Source organism: Fusarium subglutinans (assembly GCF_013396075.1).
Source record: "Fusarium subglutinans strain NRRL 66333 chromosome Unknown NRRL66333_c0000050, whole genome shotgun sequence".
Taxonomy (NCBI): domain Eukaryota; kingdom Fungi; phylum Ascomycota; class Sordariomycetes; order Hypocreales; family Nectriaceae; genus Fusarium; species Fusarium subglutinans.
In genome coordinates, this window is record NW_023502113.1 from 57743 (window position 1) to 72377 (window position 14635).

General features: G+C 48.1%; 2 protein-coding genes across 2 annotated transcripts; one reads left to right on the plus strand and one right to left on the minus strand.

Annotated features, from left to right (window-relative positions):
- Positions 1-1231: 1231 nt before the first annotated feature.
- FSUBG_5184 (Rab6 GTPase activating GAP) lies at positions 1232-4478 on the minus strand (the record flags this gene model as incomplete). The annotated part of the gene is made up of 3 exons (XM_036683253.1): positions 1232-3215; positions 3288-3910; positions 3960-4478. The coding sequence occupies 3 exons, from the start codon at positions 4476-4478 to the stop codon at positions 1232-1234; spliced, it is 3126 nt and encodes a 1041-aa protein (XP_036539270.1).
- Positions 4479-10070: 5592 nt separating this feature from the next.
- Positions 10071-13789, plus strand: FSUBG_5185 (YVC1-vacuolar cation channel; the record flags this gene model as incomplete). Its single annotated transcript, XM_036683254.1, has 5 exons — positions 10071-10404; positions 10464-11754; positions 11803-11874; positions 11921-11989; positions 12037-13789. 5 exons carry the CDS (start codon positions 10071-10073, stop codon positions 13787-13789), a joined length of 3519 nt encoding a protein of 1172 aa, XP_036539271.1.
- Positions 13790-14635: the final 846 nt, after the last annotated feature.

Sequence of the window (14635 nt, forward strand, 5' to 3'; positions counted from 1 at the left end):
TGCATAAACCTGTATGATGCTTTGACGTGATGATCTGGTCATTTCTAACGCATGTGAAAGTCGCACTAAAAAGGGGGGGTTCTTTATCTAAAAAAATGACAGGGCCCTGCCATTACAGCTCTAACTTAAAGGGCACAAGCCTGCATCTTCTTATCACCACCACACCAAGATGGCAATATCAGGAAAGAATAGATACCTAGATAATAACAAACTGTCCACAAGATGAGAATGGGCTATTGTGTTTTGTTGGTTTTAGGTAAGCATTGAGCATATTCAGTTTGAAAGTGTTCATGTTCTGGGTAGGAGGACCTCAGAGTAAAAAAAGCTCTGGACCTCTACTCTAAATGATAAGAATATACGGAGTAGCTCAGAAGAGTTTTTATGGGTTATTATGTCGCTATAATAAAGGTCTCAAGTTTTCCTGTCTTTCCTAAGAGCCCGGATATCAATATGGAGAGTTTCTGATGATGGCATCTAGCTGTTTCCTCATTGGTCAACACTGTATATTGAATAAGGTACCTAAGGTATCTGACTCTGACCGTGACTGTAGATGCCATAAACTTCATGAACCAGGAGAACAATGATTCTATGAGATTGAACTGAATATTTCAATACCGATCTGAGATAGCGCCAATTTCAGTCCTGGAAGAATGGCACTGATCATGACATAAACGTTCAAGGGCCAAGTTCAGAGGTTGAATGATCCCCCATCGATCGATGGCTTGCATCATTGATAGGTAATTACCAGTACGTACCCAAGTCTGATTCCGTTTCTCCATCATCATCTTTTTAGGTATCGTAGGTATTCTTGAGCAATTTTGACGCATGAATCTCATGAATAAAATTTTCTTTTTAATTACATAGACTTATATAGTATCTATCAATCCGCGATCGTGCGGCATTCTGAGAAACCCCGACAGAAGTCATCTTTAGACTCCAACTCCCTTGCTAAGTAGACAAACGCCCTGATATGACGACAACGATGGTGCCTTTGTGACACATGTGAAAACAAGGAAAACAACCGTTAAAAGGGCACATGTGGCCCATGCCCAACACTCAGAGTTCCCAGCTTCTCGCCCTAACATCCCAACATATACGCTCGACTGCACAAATCTCATGCTTCCCAAAATATGTACAAAGAATTGACAATTTTCACTTCAAGACATGTCGCGTGATTGGCTCGTGAACACGGTTAAACGTTCGTTGAGATCGAAGCCACCATCTTGGCTCTCTACCTTCGCCAACCCCAAAAACTTCCTCCAGATCCTGGAGATCCAGCATTCGTCGATGCCGGCTTCATCGCGACGTCATTTGTGGCAGCTACCCCGTGGCCGGTAAGAAGACTGAACACTCCACCAGGTCCAGACTGTGATGCCGAAGGAGCATGCGCTGATACGGAGCGGCTCAATCCGTGAGATTTGCGTATAGACTCCAGCTTTTGCCGAGCCTCTTCAGCTTCTTGCTTAGCCACTGCTTCGGCGGTTTTGGCTTGGACTAGCTCAGCTAGTAAAGACTCGTGCTCACTCTGAGATGGCGCAGGCCCGGTCGTGGTCACCATTGGTACGCCGGCTTCGTGGTTCTGAGGCAGAGATGATATCCGCTTGTTGAACTTGCTCGTCGTGCCCGGCATAGGCTCATGATCCTGAGGCTGCTGTTGCGGTGGGTGCGGTGTAGTCTTACTGCGATTGAGCTTAAACTCTCGAAGGCCACCTCCAGTCTTGCTACCTCGGTCCACATCGTATTCTTTGCTTACCTCATGGGCTGAGCTGGCTGACGAAACCCGGGATTTTAGCCCATGCATTTGCTTCTCGAGTCTCTGCTTATCCTGATGGAGCGTCCTGACATGTGCATGACTCTCCCTTAGTTGCTCTTTCACACTGGCCATCTCCTGGTTGAGATCCAAGATCTGGCGACTGTACTCTTGTGACTGCGACAGTGCGGCAGCAAGTTGATCCTTGGCGTGGTTCAGCTCATCCCGCAGCTGCGCCTTCGATATCAGCATAGATGAACGTCGTTTGTCATCCTCCACTTGGAACCGCTGTTCGACAATATTGAGCAGATTTTCCAGGTCCTCGGTGGTGGATGGCGCTCCTTTGTGAGCCTCGTCGTCGCTCGCTGCGACTTTTTCCTCAAGACTCGGTGTCTTAGACTCGTCTCTCTCTGCCTCCGACTCTTCACTTTTGTCTGCCTCTGAGATGTCCTCTTTATCGGATAAAACCGATGGTTGTGGGCTACTGGGTCTTGACGCAGCAGAGTCTGCCTTCTGTCTCAATCCATTCAAAAGTGACTGGACGGCCTTGCGGTCTTCTTGTCGCTCTTCGCGTTCCCGTTGTAGCTGGTTCGATAACAAAGCATGGTTGCGCTGGAGCTCACTAAGAGCGGTAAGGAGGTCTTCGATTTGACTATGTAAGTTTCGTTCGTCTGTGTTTTTATGGGCTGTTATTGTCTTATTGCCGACTGGTGTAGATTCCCGGCCATCCTCAGTATTGGAAGAATCTCTGGACATTGAGGTTACGTCTGTTGATGATGAACTTGTGACGCTAGCTGAGCTTGCCTCCATTGAGTTCAATGTCGATGCAAGACTTTGCTTGGATGCGCTTCGTCGCAGCATACTCGTCGGTCTTGCAGGTGCAGTGTTTCCTGGGCTAAGATTGGAAGATTTGTTGTTGGTAGAGGTAGCCCATATCCGGCCGAGGAAGCGGCTAGCTGCAGTAGTTATCTCAGAACCTCTGACAGGGTTGCTGATGGCCGCCTTGGACTCGCGGTAACTTTGCTCGAGCTGCTGCATATTTTCGGCGGTAACAGCGCCTGTCAACCCGACAAAGTCCTGAACAAATTCATCGGCGTTGTAATGGTAGCAATCCCAAAGGCCCCGAGATAAAAGAAGTTGCATCACATCCTCCATTTCCGTGCAAGCCAATAGTCGCGCCTCGTTCTTCCGCATTAAGGATAGCGCGACTCTCATCAATGTCTCTGAAGCGCCCTCTGCAAAGATCACATCGTAAGTGCGAAACAGCATCGGCAAGGGACAGGTCACGGCAAAAAAGCTGAGAAACCATTGCGAAACATAAGCAGGGTCAACCTGTAGCTCGTCAAGGTGATTCGACAAGACCGGGAGGCTTTGGCGTAGTAGCTCCTTGAATTGGTAGATGCGTACGTGGAGGCCCGACAGATCAGGGAGGAAACACGCCCTTAAGTCGTATTGCTCCATGAGGCTGAGATTGTTTGTCAGTCAATGTCACTGTCACTGTGGCCAAGGTGAGGGAGGGAAATTGGCTGCGGCTTACCGAACCAAAACACAGAATGCCTGTTTGTCGGGCATGTGCATCAGCAATGGGCCGACCAGAAAGGCCAGCCCCTGACAATAGCCAATCTTGGTGTCGTAGAGACTGAAGCACTTGAGGACGCGGCCAAGCATACGCTGTCCATCACCCTCTGGATCTCGGAACATATCTACACCTGGGAAGCTTCGGCCCAAGTCTTTGCCAATTATAACTTCGTATGGACTAGACTCGCCGCAGAAGCGATCAAACTGTTCTTCCAATATAGCATCCCGAGCTCCAGACATGCTCTGCCAAACCACCCCACGCAACGGTGGCGGGATACCTTTACGAATCTTATTTGAGAGAAGAGTCGGAAGTCGAGCAGCTGTTTGTTTGTAATCCTTAACGAGAGCGGCGTAGAATTCGAGATCTGTCATAGGAGGTGGTGGTAGCATCGAATATCGTAGAGCAGCGGGCGTGGGTCCCTGGACCATCTGGCGAAGCTGTGCCATTGAAGGCGGCCGAGGTCTGCTGACTGCACTACGTTCAGCAGTAGTACGGTCAACGCCTTGGACTTTGACGCTCTTTGGGTTCGTAGCCAGCTTTGCATTTTCCTGTTCAAGTCGGGCCAACAACAATGCAGTTGACTACACGAATTAGCTTCAAGATCCCGGCAGTTGAAGTGTCTGAACTCACGTTATCTGTTTCTTCGTCCTTGGTCTGTTCATCTTCCTTTTGCTCAAGTTGTGCCCAGTTCACTTCATCTTGGTCGTCTGATACATCGCCATCATCAGCCAACTCGTCTTGTAGTGACCGCGTTGTTAAAATCGGCGGTGGCATAGTCGCTGAAGAAGAACGCAGAGCCTCTGTAGCGACCACGTCTTCCTTAATCAAAGTTTTCGATTCGTCGTCCAGGCTATCGTCCTTTTCGTCCTTGTCAACTACCAACAGGCTGGACTTGCGAGATATGGGAGTATCAGGGCGGTCTTCAACTGGATCCTTGGTAGGAGTTGTCTGGTTTGTATCAATTGTCGAAGTGGTAATGGGAGAATCAAGGACTATAGGATCCGGTTCGGAGAGGCGAACCGTTACCAAAGAATCGTGAGCCATCTTTGGGGTCTCGGGAGCTGGGTCTCGTGCCATCATGGATTCTCGTTCGGTAGGCACGGCCGAAGGGAGAGGCTCATGTAGGCTCTCTCTATCTTGGGCGTCCATACCAGCCCGTCAGTTTGGTGGAGAACTGTGCAAGAGTCTCTGCGACTGGAACGAAAGACGCAATCTAGCACCAGTGGGCAGGCAGGAATCCCCTATGATAACGGATAGGATACGGCGTTTCGTCGCGTGTTGGTTATGGTTTGTGTATATCGAGAGAAAGATGGTCGACGACAACAGGTCAAAAATCAGGTTCAGAGGTCGAGGAAAGGACCAGCCTGTCGAAGAAGACGCCTCAAGTACGGTTAAGTTGGCTCATCGAGGGGTGGTCCCAAAGGCTGAAACGGAGCTCCTGGGGCGATGTCGATTTCCGAGTTGGAATCCTACCCAAACTCTAAGGATAAGCTAATTATTTAGAGGGCCAGAGGCCGGAGGAGTGACGATGGAGTAGCGGGAAAAGCAGTTACAGTAGACACAAAAAAGAGCGTCTCAACAATCGTGCGAGGCTGGCGGTGGAGTTTCAACAGGGTTGAATTTGGTTCGGGTCAGGTTGTCTGATTTATTTAGATATTCACCTTCTCCTGGTAAGAAGTTGAAGCCGGCCAGGGGTAGTCCGCCCATAATCTGGACCCTGGCAGCTACAGCATGCAGTAGCGCAGTAGCGTAGGCTGCTCGAGAGCTGAGAGGTGCCCTGAACTGAAGGCGAGTGCATTGACAAGGAATCGTCAACCAGTAACAGTTCTTGTTTTAGACCCGCTCATTTCATCCATTCGCCAATGTCATGGACCGTTCCAGCGTCCAACAGCCCTTGACCTCTGTCGACGATCCGCTCCAAGGCCGGCATTGAAGCGTCTCTCACAGTCTCTCCTCACTGGGCGGCGGAGGTGACGGCGGTCCGGGGGGAGCCAAGTGGAGGACCAAAGACCGGGGCTGGCTAGGTGACCGCCACGGAAGCATGAATTGGCCCGTTCTTTAGTCTCAAAGAAGACGAGTAACTACGCGCTTGCAACACAGTGGACGTCTTTTGACGACTCGCATGTCTTTGAACTGCCTCTAATCATCTGGAACACTTAGTTGTTATGTGTCAACTGTGTGTTTACCTGCTAGATCATTCTTGAGTTGTCAAGGGGACAACAGTGAGCACCCCTCAAGTTAGATGCTTGTCAAGGGCAGATATGACTCCAGTTGCAAACGTGACGTGACATTCGTGGTCAACGTTGGGGTCGCATCCAAACAATAAGGTCCCGCCAGTGGTCAATGGCCGTTCATGCAGGTCCATACAATGGAAAACAGTCATCAGAGGCGTCGGCTGTGGCTTATTCGCATGCACGCTTCCGGGTTCCTTGCATCTCTCTTTGCGACCCTGATCATTTCAGCAGCCAAACAATCTTCATTGGTCCTAGTAGATTAGATCACCGTTCCTGATCTGTCACGACCACAGTTCGTGGTTCTTTTAACTTTAACCGATCTCGTTCGCTAGGGACAGGCCGCTCTGTTGCCAGGAATGGATCGAGGCATAGTCGCGGCCATTCTGGAGCTTGTCTCCGGATTTCATCCACTTATCATGTTGCGTCAAGATCCAAGCTTTCCAAACATTGCTGTGCCAAACGCCTCTTACCATCACAAACAGGCCAACCTCAAGATGCTAACGATCTTCAGCATATTTTCCGTGATTATGTTAGCATCTTGTCCAGTGAAATACTTATTCGGGATCAAAATGCTGTCTTCATGTCCGAAGCTATTCGGCGACAAGCTCTGTAGGCACATATTATTCATCCTATCATTACGTCGACGATATATCCTTCATCTAACACACATAATACACCATTTCTTTTATCGTATTCTGGCCATTGCTGTGCTAGGAGGTCCCATAATGGGGATATAAAAGACTCCCGAGCGATCCATCGTCATCCATCTGGCCGTCTACCCACTGCAACGCCCGTCGAGATCCGTTTGATATGACGGTGGAAGTTTTCATCGTAGTGACCCCCTCGTACGTTCTTCCCATAACATTCATCACAATCCCAAACCCTTTCAGGATCCATGACAGGCATTCATATACGACATCAGAGCCCGTACGTTCCCACACCATCAGTCCGCATAAAGGGATCCAACAGTAGCTGGTCAATGCCCATATCGATATTAACAACGGAAGGCTGCCGGAGAGCATTGAAGGTAGGTCGGTGATGATCTCAAGCGACGGACTTTGGCGAATAGGCTTGATGGTGGCTTGATCCCGAAGGTAGCGGATCAGTGGCTTTCGAGCCAGTCGAAAGATGGAATGTGAAAAGAGATAATAGACCAAGCACTCCAATGGTTCTTCTTCAGCTGGGCGATCATCTTCAGTAGTACGGTCTTGTTCAGATACATTATGTTTATAAGCTGGTTGAAGATCCGCTGTTGCAGGTGACTTGTAAGAAGTGGACTTTACTAGTCCTTCGAAGATTGATGCAGTGTTCATCTTTTTTTCTCTAATGTGCGTATTTTTGAAGGTCGATTGGCTGAGGTTGCAGGTTATTTGTCATAGCTAGGAGGCAAGATGGTGAACATGATGGACCTCAATATTTATGAGGGAGACTTGAGGACTACGGGCAAGCTCATAACAGACTTAAGAAAACGGAGAACACCATTTATAATATAGCAATATTCAACAACATGAACCAACGAACATTGGCTTCTATTGTCACAAAAGCGTGAATATCTAGCAGGTCCCGAAAACATCCAAGTTGTTTAATACTGGTTGCGTGATGTCTCAAGTATTGCTCCCTTTATCCTGGATCACCTTTGCAGTTGGTCCTTGCTGATGTCTCAAGTTAGAACAATCCATCTGACCCCAGATTTTAATATTATCACACCAGTTTGGTTGCTCGTCAAGTTTCTTCGGTTTGCAAAAGGAGGGATATGGTATACCTGAACAATAGTAGTGGCAGACGTTGCATCGACACGGTGCCTCTAGCCGTAGGCTACCCTTTTCTCCTGTCTTTGATCGAACAAAATTGGTGATGCAACTGAAAGACGTTGCATAATCAAATCGTTCCCTAGAGAATAGAGTCACAAACCGGAACGATCAACATTACTATTTTCCTTGATGGGCGTCAACGGTTGTAACGAACGGATAGGCGTTTATTAAACGTTTATTAAATCACCTTATAAGGCAATTGTCATACTTTTACGGAGTACAGAGCATAACAAGCATTGTGCTGGCTGTATCCAGTGCATGGATTCTTGAGAACGGGAAAGACACGAGTGCTCGAGGGGAATGTCCTATGGGAACCTCGTTGGTGGCTGAGAGTCTAGCTCTTGTTGTGTTACCCATTGTCCGGAGACGGTAAATTATTGTTAATGGTCCTGCGTGTTTCATTTTGTCCCAAGAGGGGTGCTCTGTCATCTTGCACCACCATGTAAAATATCCCGTTTGTCCGCGGAGCAAAACATGGTAAGACAATCACACATAATAAGTTAGGTAAACTCCGTTCTCAGCAGAGTCATTGAAAGCCGTTGCGGCTCAACTGAAAGTTCGCTTTAAACATTCAAGTGTATGTCGTTGTGGATATAACAGCTGAAAATTACTTCCCAGTTGATGTTTTTATTGAGTAGCTTATTTCGTCGTAACTACTTGGTTCATTGTTTACAGCAGCGGTGTGGCTTCCATACGAGACCATGTTCCAGACTGCATTGCCAATGTGATCGAAACACCCATAACCGAATGGGGAAGATATGATCGATCAGGTGAGGATACAAGGGAGCCAATTTCTCGTACGAAAATCGTCCCCGCACACATCCGGTGCGGCGGTGAAGCAATGGACGTGGGGGAATCTACACTACATTCACTGGTGGCCGCATCCATACCAGCCTACCATGTTACAGTCTGCATTAAGTCTGCTCACAGCCCGCGGGCTGACCTATCAAATCACCTTGAAGCTCATGTTGAGCAGTGATTGCCTGTTGGAACGATGAGCTCACGCATACATACATAAGGTAACGCCCAAGCATGAAGCCGGGGTAGTTCTGCAGGTCAAATGGAGCGGAAGGGCATCCGTGTTGCAAAGAAGTTGCTGACCCGGCAGCAAGCATGAACATGGGGACATTCAGACGAGATCTGCGGCACATGTCGAGGAACTTTGGCTTGGTGCTCAGGTAGTGGGATCACGATAGCGAAACGAAGCTATCGCGAGAGGGTAATTGGGTGGTCTACTCTTCACCCCGGATCGTCTGTGCTCGCGATTATCATGGTCCGGAGCGATCTAACTAGATCTGTAATCTCATCGAGATGGCAATGCTTCAAAGGCTGAGGCAGATTTGCAAGTCCAATGTGGGAAATGCCGTGGGGTTGGCCTTGTGCTTGTCAGACACACAAATCCAGTGTAGATAAGATACAAACATTGTCACAGTGCATACCGGTTCATGACCGAGCGATTCAAAATCGAATGTCTAGTTGCTGATCATGGGATCGGTCTTGATTTTCTGTTGCAGAGGGAGTGGACCAGGGCACAAGTGATACGTCTGGTCGAGTCTTGAGAGCTGCTCACTTGCGACTGATTGTGGACCAGCAAAAAACATGGAGTCAAGCAAGGATAGATATTGCTTATTGCGACTACAATGACAACAAGACGAGGAATGGAACTCGTCTTCACGGTCAAAGTTATTATAGAAATAAGTCATTGAATAAACATCATAGCATATTCAATGTGAGCCAGTCTCCAGGTCTTATCAGCTGGTCCCCGCCTTCACATTCATTATCCCAATCAACATCTCAAATTCCTCACCCACCCTATAGTTACTCTGGTCCATCAAACTGCGAGTCAGACCAAAGCTGACTGTCCCGCAGATGCACGAATTGTTAGTCTAACAGGGTCATGGCTAATTTGGTGATCCACCTCCAATCACATTAGCCTGCCGTCCCAATGTTTTGTTTGTATGTTGGAATATCATCTCTTGCACAACAACAGTGATCCTCATACAACCTCATCACTTGAAGAGCAATAAATACCAGTATGAGCACACTTCTGCTTCAGACTTCCCCAACATCCATCATCTCCCTTAAAAGAAACCTCTCCATTGCAAAAGTCTTTCGGCCACTACGAAAGCCCCAACTCTCACATGGTCTTCGAGTCCCACAAGCCATTAAATTTCCTTGGTTTTCGTCCTCTCATAGTCCATGTAAGTCAACCGTTCGGTGGACCCTAGACATCCCTCCAAATAGAACCTTGTCCACTGGCGTTACACCCTCACGATCCTGGTGACGCTAAAATGTAGCCTGTCCAGGGGCCTTCTCTCATGTATCAATTAGCAGCAGAGTAAGCGAATAGGTACGTGATTCTCGCCTGCTTTAGCGTCGTCTGCTTCCCAAGGTTCAGTAGCGACAGCGCCCCGAGCCTTGAAGGTTGTCGTTGGACCCCAGCTACGTAGGGAACATCTCGCTCCTACACCCTCTTCTTCCTACCAAGATTGCAAAATTCGACTCTGGCAACGGGCTCTGTTGTTGGATTAAATCATATCTAGGCCCCCCCACACTCTTTGCTGAGTTAAACTCTCACTACGTTCGTTCGATAAACACCAAGCTCTGAACTTCGCGCTACTTCCCCTCCATGGCGCGTTGAGACAACCCCAAGCAAGGCGGAAAGCTTGCTCCCAAAAGATCAAAAACACCAACAGATGTTCTCCTCCCTACTGCGACGCCCCAGGGCTGGTCCCCGTCGAATCGATCGTCGCCGAAACACGAGTTTCTCTCCTTCTCCTGGTCCTGCTCGGCGACGTTATGCTGTTGAACGACACGCAACGGCCGATTTTACAGAAGCCGACGACGACGATGGTGATGATACTCATGATGAGGGATTGAGCCGGTTTCGGAGTAATGACCGCCGTACGAATAATGATGGAGATGAGGAAGACGACGAAGATGACGAAGGGGAGGAAGAAGACAGGCCTGGCGAAGACGGACGACGCGGCGGCCTTCCTGTTCTCCCTTTGTTCTCGGCATCTCATTTAGGTACGCTCGAGATATTGGAATCACAAGATATCGAGTTTTGGTACTAACCTCAATTATAGATTCTTTGCCAGTATACAGCATAACACACGCCATCCGAATTATCGTATCGACACGCACCGAAACGACTCTGTCATGGGATCAGCTTCGATCACCTCAGGTTTCTCAATTCCTCGTCAAGCCTATGCAGCAACAGATTCGTGCCCAGCATTTCAGCCGTGCAACTCTGTATGCTCTCATGATCAACTGTCTCCAATTCACCAAAGAGGGTGAACGCTACCCAGGCAATGCAGGAATTAGTAGCACTCGTGCCAAGGTTTGCGAATTGCTGACTCTCAAGCTACTCAAAGAGTACAATGTCCGCGAGTTGATCGATGCTCTTGCCTATGATTTTTACCCACTTCAAGGTCTCCCCGGATCTCAAGCACCTACGTCTCCTCGCAAATCACCGCCGGCCAACAAGTTGCCTCTGATAGCGTCCCGAACGTCGACTCTCGAGGTCGCCATTCGAGCCTCAGCCAAGCACTTGCTTGCCCATCCCCTTGTCGTCCAACAACTTGAAGCTATCTGGAGCGGTGCGATTACTTTCCACTCGTCTGCTGATAGCTTACATCGGGAACCTCCACCAAACGCAGGCCTTAACTCGAATGGATATCTTGGGAAAGCGACCGATAGAACTCCCCTGCTTGGTGCAATTGCTCAGAAAGAAACGCATTTCACCCCACCAGGGCGTCGTACGGCGTCGCTCTACGACCCTCGACAAGCGTCTCTCCTCAAACTCTCCCGTCTTCGGGTTCCTCGATACAGATCTTTCCTTTCGACAATATCTCTCGCTGTTCTGATTGGATTGTTTCTTGCTGTTCTTGCTGAACGTTCGGTTCAAATCACAGGTCTGGAACTGATTTTTTGGTTCTGGAGTGCTGGCTTCATGCTTGACGAACTTGTTGGATTCAACGAGCAGGGGTTCGCGCTGTACATCTTGAACGTGTGGAATGTTTTTGACCTCGGAATCCTGCTGTTGCTCATTGTATACTACTGCATGCGAGCGTATGGCGTTTTCCTGGCTGACTCTCACCACATCTACGACAATGCCTATGATATATTGGCGGCCAATGCGATTCTGCTCCTCCCGCGTATCTTCAGCATTTTGGATCACTACCAATACTTCTCGCAACTTCTTATTGCATTTCGTCTTATGGCTGTCGACTTGGTGGCCGTCTTCACGTTGATCTTGGTACTCTGTAGCGGGTTCTTCGTGTTTTTCTCTTTGACAAAGAACTCGTTCGGTGCAAGTGATGTTGCCTATAAGATCTTTCAGATCCTGATGGGATTCACTCCTGCAGCATGGGAAGTGTAAGTCTACTTGCAAATATGAAACGAACTGAGATTAATGGTATACAGATGGGATGCGTACAATTGGCTAGGACGAGCCTTGTTGGTTCTCTTCCTGAGTATTTGTCATTTCCTTGTTGTGTAAGTTCTCACAGCACGCGTACTCTTTCTTTGCTAAACAGTTCAGGACAATTCTCATCACCGTTCTCACGAATTCATTCATGGCTATTGCGTCCAATGCCAATGAAGAGCACCAGTAAGTGTCCCTGTCCGCATAATGGGCCTGCTCTAATCGTGTTTAAGGTATTTGTTCGCTATCAACACAATATCTATGGTGAAAAATGACGCACTGTTCTCGTATATTGCCCCTAGCAACATTTTCGCGTGGCTTCTTATGCCTCTACGATATTGCATGCCGTTGAGAACCTTCGTGTGGCTGAACAGAACTGTCATCAAGGTGACGCACTTTCCCGTGCTGTTCTGCATTTACCTATACGAGAGATACTGGCTTGCCCCTTCTATGTACGAGGCAACTGACTTGGTGGAACACCCAATTCGGGAGCGAAGTCGGCACATCTCTTTCATGGATCCTGTAAGCAGAGCAGCCATCTTTAGTCCAAGCATTAGGGTTCGCGAGGAATCTGTGGCTGGCTTTCAAAAAGACCGGGCCCTCGAAGAGGTGTTCCGGCGCTTACCTGATCCCCCAACATTGAGGACACAAAGACGTCAAGAGAGGCGGAAGACGCAGACAGCAATTCGCAACTGGATGGATCAACACGACGATAATGATGCGTCGCCAGGGAATTGGCAAACGCCTGATGGTACTATGCCTCCCTGGCAACGAAGATCTAGCGTCGGTCTTGCTCGTATGACGAATCTTGGGCGTGTTTCGGACGTTAGATCGACAGCGAGTGATCCTGCTGATAGGATGTCTAACGTGGGAAACCCACTCCGGCCGTCACATTTCTCCAGGACTCGTCTGAATGCGGATTTATCCGAATACAAAGATCAGACTGATGCCGATGGCGATGACGAACTGGTGACAAATGATGAGGATGAAGATGATCATGTTACGAACGCTGGGCAGAGTCAAGTTGCTATAAGCCGTGGAATTCACGAGGAAGCAGAAAGCTACTTTGCGCCCAATGCCAATAACTTTGGAAAGCTGGCATCCTCTGTGAGCTCTTCTGGAAAGAGGAGCACCTCTGGTAAGAATGTTTCTCAGACACCGCGACCCAAACGAGGAGCACACAACCGAACACTTTCTACAAATACGATACTCTTCAACCCTCAGGATGTCAAGCAAATGCAGAGGGCGTCGTCGATATCGCCACCTCTGCCTGGCCAGTCACGTCCACGAACTAGTGGACGAATAACCACTGGTGAAAAGACACCAAGACGCAGTTCACCTCGCCGCTCTATGTACGTCGCCAACACGAAACCTCGACCAGTGATGCCACCACGAGGTATGACCGAGGCTGGTGCTGTTAGTCGATCAGCCCTTCTCAGTATTGAGCCACGAAATCGTCCTAAGGACATTAGAAGGTTGTCCTCGGTTGATCTGAGTGCGATGTCTGATCAAGTTGTGGGAGATCATATTGGTGCGATGCCTGGCAGCTTCCAGACACAACTTGCAACTTTCATGAAGGATCATCGGTTACGGACTGGCGGTGGTAACGACTCCGGCGACCGCGACAGAATGGGAAGGCTGGTGTTGGCGAGAATGAAGACACTGGAGGAAAGCTTTGCGGATGTGATCAAGGAGATGCGGGACTTGAAGAATTCTTCAACGGTCCCTACAACGCGGCGTAACTCGGGAGATGAGTCAAATATGGAGCCGATGATTGAGGTGGCTGGACGAGACCGCTTAAGAAAGTACCATATCGACAACAGCCAACGCAAGATCGCGTCTAAGCGACCCGTCAGCCGAAGAAGCCTTAAGGAGGAGAAACCTGGCATGTGGGATTACAAGGGGAAGGGGAAGGAGGTAGTGTATGAGTCCGACGATGAGGCAGAGACTGATGACAGTCTGTTCAAGAAAGGGGGCTCATTGTAAAGCATAGGTGGCGTTTGGGCATAGGCATAGCTTTGTGGTTCGGTACGGTAATGAATGCATAAGATAGGAATACTCTGTAATGAGGTGGCAATTAAACGGTATCTTGACCGCTGTATGAATAGAATGCATTTTGTGCTCGGAGTAATTGTCGAGAATGTGGTTGTTAAGGTACCTATCCAAGTATCTTTAGTCTCTGCGGGGAAGCAAGCAAAATGGGCTTGTCAAAGAAACTTTCTTCAACAAGGGCAAGAGTTACGATATTCAACGTTCACAGGTTACCTTAGCAGTAGCAATTACTGGGGTGACCATGTAATCATCTACTAACCTAGCAGCGTAGGTAAGATAGCCTCGGGGGGGGAAAAAACACCGAACTTGAGTACTTTATGAGATCACTTTTATTATATAGAATAAAATAAAATAAAATTCTTTTTCTATTAATATATATATACTTATTATTATTAAGATTTTCTTCTTTTATTAATAGTATTTATATACTATTAATTACCTATTATTAAGAATAATTAGGTAGATATTTTGCTATATACAGTTAATCTCGAGTTCGGTGTTTTATTTCCCCCCCTAGGGTAGGTACCCATTTAGAGTCTTGAGAACGCTTCCAGTAATGCTACCCTAAAGTTAAGATTGGAAAAGGAAAAGGAAAAGCACTAACACCGGAGGTTTCTTTTCGCTAGCGTTCGCACTGGTGTCCGTTTTGATGTTCAATAGTCTAATAATAATTCGTTGTTTATTTTTGCCCAGGTAAGTCCGTCTGTTTATCGCCACTTATAAGAAGATCAGGCAAGACTTGAATGGTCACACGTGCATGATTCCAGGCTGATTGGCTGG